We start from the raw sequence: 7,573 nt of genomic DNA, 5'->3' as shown, positions 1-7,573 counted from the left end.
ATGTTTTTGTCAATCATTAAAAAATAAATCCTGGTCTTTCATTTTGCTGCTGCGTTGTTCACAGAAACACATATTTTCCTGTTTCTTTCTGTTTGTGCATTTTGCCTGTTTAGCGCTGCTGAGCAGGAAAACCCAGACGAACAAAAACCTCTTTTAAGTAAATGTTTGAGTCACTTTGGCTCTGAACTGTAAAAAACTGCAGACTGAAACAGATTTGAAGGCATCACAGGAACAGCCTCACATTCAAAACATGAAAGACAGGACTTTTATTTTGAAACACTCAGGAAATGACAGATGGAAAGTTTTTTAATTAAAACAAATTATTATTTTATGCATTAAGTTCGTACAATCACCAGAACTGAGATGATCCTCACATCAGCTTTACTGTGTGAGGTCACATACAAAATCATTAATGTTACTATTATTATTATTATTATTATTATTATTATTATTATTATTATTATTATTATTATTATTATTATTATTATCATTAGAGACTTGCAGAGAGAAGAGGTGGAAACATTTTGATTTTCATAAATTTAACAGACTGAAAACCTACAAACATGTTTGGTGCTGAAGAAAAATGGAAACTATCAGAACATCAGAATAAAAAAGCTCAAACTGAAACTGTGGGGAGGTCTGAGTGAGACGCAGCAGAGCCCCACGGTCAGTGTCTGTCCGTGTCTGTGGAACAACAACGTTTGGATCACTTGCAGTCGCAGAGCAGCGCGGCGCCTCGCAGCGTCCAGTGCTCGGGCGGCTGCACGCTCCTCAGCTGCAGGGAGAAGATGAAGTTCAGGTCGGTGCGTCGAGGCTTCTTGTAGACGGGACACGAGTACAGGCTGACCGCCCCCCCGCCGCCAGGGGGACGCTTACTGTCGGCCATGTTGGCTGAGCTGACGGCGAAGACGTGGACCACAGGGAGGGGGGTGAAGAGGACCTGAGGGGCCAAGACAAACTTATTATTACTGAGCAAAAACAAAAATACTTTGATTTCATTTAGTTCCTAAATTTTAGTTTAGATTTAGTTTCTGAATCATTTAATAATTCATAATTTTTCATTAGATGAATCTTTTAAAAACTCTTAAAATGTTTTTATGTTAATTTACAAAAAAATACAGAAACAGTAAAACGTTGGACTTTTGAACGCTGAAGTTTTTTAAAGCTTCAGTTTATTATTTTAATTTAAGTAAAAAAACACTGATTTTAAAAAGACAAACTTTGGGCGGAGCCTCAGCGAGTTTGGCGCCACGTCTGTCCCATCCCGCTCCATCCAGAAAGAGGCCATAGATATAGACTCCACCCACATCTTCAGGGGGCGGAGCTGAGACGTCCTCCCTCATCATCTTGGTGACATCGTTGCTAAGGGTGACCGTGTCCAAGGCCCAGCCCCTGGACAGGTTGGAGCGTGTCGTCTCCTGGCGCATGGCGGTCAGGAAACCCTAAAGAAACAAAAAACATTCGGAAAGAAAACTGAAGAATTCCAAAACTCCAGATTTCCGGAACAACGAACCAACCTGCGGGTTGAAGAAGCCGGTGAGCCAGAACTGGTTGGGCCGGCCGGCGCTGATCCACGCGCTGAGCTGCTGGTTCCTCTCCAGCAGCTCGCTGAACCAGAAGCCGAGCGTGGCCGACGGCCAGCTGAGCCTCAGCCACAGGCGCGGGATCCGAGCATCGAACATGCTGTCGAGGGCGTCGCGCAGGTCTTCAGACATGATGATGGTCCCTGCAACGGCGGAAACACGAGTCACATCGAGCCTCAGTGAACAAGTGTGTGTGTGTGTGTGTGTGTGTGTGTGACTGACCATCGATGGCCAGTCTGAGGTCAGTGAGCGTGCTCCGTACGCTGCTGATGACACGCTGCATTCGGTCCAACTCCTGTCGGAGGAAGATGTTCATTGGCTGAAGAGGACCCATCTTCTGGAGTTGACCTTTGACCTTCAAAACACACAGAGGCATCATGTTTCTCCAGAGGACTCATGAACGTGTTCGTGTTTGATGGTTCAGAGATGCCAGATTCTGCTGATGATTTAAAGTCTGAATTCATCTAAAAGAATCAGACGCTGACAAATCTGCTGTCTGAAATCTATTCACTCGTTTCCATCATTCACTGGGCGACGGTCGGGGTTAGCAGCCGGGCTCTAGAGTACAACCACACTGTGCTTTATTGTCACATTTATCTCTGCATTCTTTTTCACTTCCTGTCAAAGATCAATAATGTTAGCTTAGCATAAACATTAGAGACAGGAAACAGCTACCCCGGCTCGGTCCAAACGTACCCAAAGCTGCTCACCTGCATCTCTGACACTCGTGTATTAGTACACTGTTTGTTTGAGCTGCACAGAGCTGCATGTGTTTCTTGAGCCTAACAAAGCTGCTTTGAACATGAGCACATTTTTGTTTTTAACTTGGCAGCTTGTTGCTTACACAGCAGCTCAGCTGTTTCCAGTATTCATGCTAAGCTAAGCTAGCTGGCGGCTGATTGGTGGGATTGTGTTCTTCGTCGAGTTTTGGGTCGGCCGTTCGGTGCTAAACAAACACCTCGTGTGGGATGTAGTCAGGTGGCAGCTTCTCCAGCATCTCATTGGCTAGTCTCTGCACGCTGGCCTCCCTGGTCTCCCCGGCCCCGCCTCCGGTGTCCTTCGGTTGGATGTTGATTATGGTGCTCAGCGTGTCATTCGCCAGGTTGGTCTGGTAGGTGATGTCAGCGTTGGGGTGGAGTCCAAACACCTGCAAACAGGAGAAATGTGACATGTGACTGGGCTAGTACTGCCTCAGTGTGGACGCGTCCCGTCTCTGAGCGTGCTCGGACCTCCGGTGAGTCGACCAGCGGCAGCCCCTCGATGTGCTGCAGGACCTCCTGGATGCTCTTGGCCTTGGCAGGGATGCTGTAGCCCTTAAAGAAGCAGAAAGCTTCACTGAAGGTGCTCTCACTGAACCAGACACTCGTGAACGTGTTGAGGAGCCGTTTGTCCAAGTCATCCGTCACCCGACCGCCATACTGGACTTCACCTGGTGAGCAGGCGTGAAGAAAGAATCAGGAAGATTTCTAGAGACCTGAAGACCTGGAGGTTTCTCTCATAATCTGATGGATGAAACGTTACAGTGGAAAGAACAGAGCAGGTTTAAAGAGACTGACCGAGCATGTAGCGCAGACAGCTCCAGTTCACGCCTCTCTTCACGTCCAGGTTGTCCAAGTGGTTCTGCACAAACTGGATGCTGGAGGTAAAATCTGCCTGGTTGAACTCGTAGGGGATGTTCCAGCCGAGCGGACCGAACTTACGACGCTCCTGATGGGATAAAGAAGAAGAAGGAGAAATGATAACATCAGAATGATCTTACAGGAGCTGTTTTCCACAAAGAAACGGTGGATTTATGAATCTGATCGTGTGGGTGTTGGCAGATACCTGCACGGTGGTGTGGAGGAAGGCCACAGCGTACAGCAGAGGCTTCCACTGAGGCAGGTTGCTGATCTCTAGCTGGTCCTGAGTGACACCATTAAAAGTCCTCTTCAGACCGGCTTTCATGCCTGATGCCGACAGATAAAATAAAATAAGTGGGAAAGTGAAAGACAGCGAAGGATCAATAAAAATTCACGAGTTCATCAGGATCACGTCTCCTACCAAGAGGAGGTTCATTGGTGAACTTGATGGAGGACTGAAGGAAGGTGATGGGGAACCTGCTCACAAACACAAACACAGTCAAGCAGCTCTGCTGGTTTAAGCTGAGACTAAATGTGCCGTAAAGTGAACCTACAGAGGAGCCGCCAGGACTTAAAGCAGGACCTCAGACCTCGTCATTGTTACCTGGGGTGCACGTCGGTCGTCAGCCACACTCGGAAATCTTTGTGCACGCTCTCTGGCACGGCTGATGTGACCGTCTCCAGCAGCTCATCCAGGAAGTCCAGTCCCAGGTGGCAGTTCTGGAGGAGGAGCCAGCCGCCGTCCAGCATGCTGTTGGCCAATAGCCTGCGAGCGTGAACCTCTTGGCCCTGACCCATGGAGATGGGACGGCACGGCGCCCCCTGCAGCAAAAAAAATCAAATCTAGGCTTTAACAAAATAAATCAGTATTTTTCCTTAATTTGCTTTTGCTCCTGTACTTTCAGCAATTTTTCTATAAATACACAAAAATTATTTCTGTATTTTCTTGTGTACCCCGGTCATCTGCACTCTTTAGGTTTAAAGTAAATATCCGATCGTTTGCTTCAATAGGATTTATGACTATATTATTCGTACTTAGTATTAATTATTTCGGTAGTTTCCGATGTTTTTCCTTTTTATTACATCATCGTTCACCTCCGCCCTTTCACCACTCGCCCTCACCTTATTCTTGGCTAATCTCTCGATGTTCTCAGTCGGGTCGGAGCCCATCGACAGCAGACACACCATCGGCGTTCGGTTGTTGCTCTCTGCCAACATGGTGTCCAAGTCCAGGACCGTGCCTTCGGCGTACTGTTGGCCCAGAGAATCTGAGATGTAGCGCCGCGCCTGCAACCATCAGCTGTTAGCCTCCACATTAACCAGTCTGCTCTGTCAGATCAAATCAGCAGTCAGACCTGAGCGATGGTCCGGTCGGGGCACCAGCTCCGGATGAGCAGAAGCTTCCGGAAGGTGTCGAGCTTCTCCTCGTAGCCATCGGGCAGCGGGGCGTCTTCTGGCGCTGGATGGTCGAACCACGCTTTCCAGGCGCGCTCGTTCTGGTTCACCTGGTTCAGAATCTGGAAGAACGCAGGCAGGCTGGACAGCTGCACCAGGTTCAGCCAGGTCTGGTCCAGGATCCAGCGCCGTGGCTTCGATTCTACAGAGTTCAGGTCCAGAGAGGCTCCACCTACACCGAGAGAGAAACAACTTTCACTCTCAAAGGACTCTGGAGGATGCAGGAGAAGAAAGGAGGAGGAGAAGGTAACCTTTGATGAAGGTGAGCACCTCCACGTGCGAGATGATTCGGGCCTGCAGGTCAATCTTTAGAGCCAACAGCAGAGTGAAGAGCAGCTTGTGTTCCTCGTACAGACCTCTGGCTGTGTAACGGTACACCTGAGGGACAGACAAACATCCTGAACCTCCACTCGAGTGCACGTTACAGGAAAGAAAGGACAGCCCTGAGGTGTGCGCTGATGAGGAGCACCTGGTAAGTGAGGAAGCTGATGATGTTGCTAATGCGTTTGGAGGTGACCTGCGACCTGGCCGAGTTCTGCATGGACGAATCAAAAAGCCCGAGGAACTGCCACAGCGACGTCTGGTACATGACGTTCACCAGCGACATCTCCACAATCAGGAAGTAGAGGATGCTCCCCCTGGTGGCCACTGGCCGGTACTCCTCCCTGGCCTGGTTAATCTTCACCTCTGTCTCCGCGGCAACCGTCAGCTTCTCACTTACCTGGAAGATAAAAGGACTCAGACAGGACCTACAGCTGTGGGATACTTTTTGTCTGTGATTTGAACCGGGGGAACAAATCGTGGCAGGATCAGCCTGATGTTATTTGTATCTCACTGTAACTTTACTGTATAAAGAGCAAACATCTCCAACATGTCAGGAGTAGTTAGTCATTACAACAAGTGTTTGTGAACTAAAAATCAAGAATGTGGGATACTGTTCGTCCGTGATTTGAAGAGCCCAGCGCTGCTCCCACTTTTTTTTAATTCATTTATTTTATTTATAAAATTTATTTAATTTTATTCATACTGTGCCCCCCCCCCCCCCCCCCCCGCAAGGGCTCTGCGCCTCCCCTAGGGGGCGCCCCCCCCCCATTTTGTGACCCTTACAGCGGATTTATTCTTCACATTCCAGCTGCAGACTTTTATCCTTGGACGTTAATAGAGTGCAGCTGATGATTTTTAAATGTTTTCCTCGATGAACATTACAAACATGCATCAGACAATAACTTTTATCCCGTCTTCCTTCTCTCACCCCAACCGGTCGCAGCAGATGGCCCCGCCCCTCCCTGAGCCTGGTTCTGCTGGAGGTTTCTTCCTGTTAAAAGGGAGTTTTTCCTTCCCACTGTCGCCAAAGTGCTGCTCATAAGGGGTCATATGATTGTTGGGTTTTTCTCTGTATCTATGAAGTGCCTTGAGGTGACTTTTGTTGTGATTTGGCGCTATATAAATAAAATTGAATTGAATTGAATTGAATTAAGGAGACGCAGTGAAGGAGCAGCTGGTACCTCCTGAGCGGTGATCTTGGTGACGCTCAGCACCTCGATCAGAGACTGGTCCTCCACCAGCGAGCCCTGTGTGCTGGTGAGCCTGAACAGCAGGCTGTCCTCCAGCTCCTGCATCTTCCTCTTGTTGGACGTCACCTCCTCCAGGAGCTTCACTCGCTCTGCCTCCATCTCCTTCATCAGAACACGGGAATCATTTCAAAATGAGGGCAGGCATATTTAATCCACCTTCAGTTCAGTGCACAGAAACGTTATCTTTGTTCGTGGCCTGTTTGGCCTCCGCTGAGATGTTGGACGGACACGTGGGTTCAGACGTTCCCACCAACATAAAGCAGACAGCATGAGTGTGTGGTGTAAAACATCTTAATGTGGACGTGCCGAGCGCTACAATGGCCTTCAAACATACCGTAGGAAATGTAACTAGCTAACTCATTAACTACGTCACTGATTGGATAACTGGCGGGTGGAGTGACCTGCTTCTCCAGCAGGATGACCCGTCCCAGCAGCTGGTCCTCCAGGCCTCTCTGAGTGACGGTGAAGTCCACCACGGCCGTCCTGGCGCTGACCTCAGGGCTGTATGCTGGGTTGGCCATCTTGGTGGTGATGTAGAGCGTGAAGCCCTTCATTACATCCACCTCCTTGTCTCCAACCTTCACCTGCAGGAGGAGGACAAACATCCGTTACTGTGTCTTCTTCCTCGTTTAGCCTCCGGTCCAGATCAGCTGTTTTACCTTGTAAGTGGAGCCAGACTTGATGTAGTTTTTGTCCAGTATGTTGTCCAGGACAGGGTCCAGTTCCTCACCAACATCCTCCAGCAGCAGGGGGCGCCCAAGAGACAGGCTGTCCTCCAGGTGGGAACGGAAGTATTTGTGGTTCAAAGACGTCACCTGAGCCACAGAAGAAGAAAATCACGAACAGTCAGCGAAGCGCTCGGACTTTGAGTCACGTGCTGACGCTCTCACCTGCAGCTGCTGGTCTCGCTCTCTGTTCTGGATCCAGGTCTTGCCCTGGCCCTGGGGGTCTATCAGCAGCGGGTAGCGGGACGCCTTCGTCACCACGATGCCGTTCTGGATGGACAGGTCGTCGCTGGGTAAACCCTGCAGGTTCCACTCGCTCACTGTGGCGTTGTCCACCAGCAGACCAATCACGTTCAGCTCCTGCAGGAGAAACGGAGTTACATCATCAGCAGGTCAGAACGAGCTCGTTCAGCAGGGTTTGGTTCCTCGTGTTTAAGAACCAACAGAAACAAGGCGGCTGTGATGTGTTTCATCATCTGACCAATAATATGGCTGCTTTGTCTGAGCTGCAGGTATCTGTGTCTCTGGGACACACCCCTACTGTCTGTGGATTCTCTGTATAAATGTTCAGCTGTGACATCTTACGGGACTGAAGGGGAGGAGCTTCTCCTCCATCT

At 49.2% G+C, this 7,573-nt stretch overlaps 1 protein-coding gene across 1 annotated transcript in view; it reads right to left on the bottom strand.

The window, feature by feature from the left end:
* Positions 1-267: 267 nt before the first annotated feature.
* dnah5l (dynein, axonemal, heavy chain 5 like) overlaps positions 268-7,573 on the bottom strand; it is a 72,778-nt gene continuing 65,472 nt past the window's right edge. The window contains exons 73-91 of the mRNA XM_086305396.1: positions 7,542-7,573; positions 7,122-7,316; positions 6,891-7,046; positions 6,633-6,815; positions 6,163-6,333; positions 5,127-5,378; positions 4,909-5,035; positions 4,558-4,829; positions 4,325-4,489; positions 3,807-4,024; positions 3,624-3,679; positions 3,408-3,529; positions 3,140-3,290; positions 2,813-3,012; positions 2,542-2,730; positions 1,806-1,938; positions 1,518-1,726; positions 1,221-1,442; positions 268-940 (exon numbers count right to left, since the gene is read on the bottom strand). The exon at positions 7,542-7,573 is cut by the window's right edge and continues 145 nt beyond it. Of these exons, the coding sequence (XP_086161522.1) occupies positions 707-940; positions 1,221-1,442; positions 1,518-1,726; positions 1,806-1,938; positions 2,542-2,730; positions 2,813-3,012; positions 3,140-3,290; positions 3,408-3,529; positions 3,624-3,679; positions 3,807-4,024; positions 4,325-4,489; positions 4,558-4,829; positions 4,909-5,035; positions 5,127-5,378; positions 6,163-6,333; positions 6,633-6,815; positions 6,891-7,046; positions 7,122-7,316; positions 7,542-7,573 (3,287 nt within the window). The 3' untranslated portion in view covers positions 268-706. The remainder of the gene's footprint in view (positions 941-1,220; positions 1,443-1,517; positions 1,727-1,805; positions 1,939-2,541; positions 2,731-2,812; positions 3,013-3,139; positions 3,291-3,407; positions 3,530-3,623; positions 3,680-3,806; positions 4,025-4,324; positions 4,490-4,557; positions 4,830-4,908; positions 5,036-5,126; positions 5,379-6,162; positions 6,334-6,632; positions 6,816-6,890; positions 7,047-7,121; positions 7,317-7,541) is intronic.

Source organism: Aulonocara sp. 'chitande type north' Nkhata Bay, linkage group LG9 (assembly GCF_057382095.1).
Source record: "Aulonocara sp. 'chitande type north' Nkhata Bay isolate Kocher_YH1m ecotype deep benthic linkage group LG9, A_spYH_male_GT1.1, whole genome shotgun sequence".
Classification (NCBI taxonomy): Eukaryota; Metazoa; Chordata; class Actinopteri; order Cichliformes; family Cichlidae; genus Aulonocara; species Aulonocara sp. 'chitande type north' Nkhata Bay.
The sequence above is the reverse complement of the archived record's forward strand: the minus strand, read 5'-3'. Positions and strand labels throughout refer to the sequence as shown.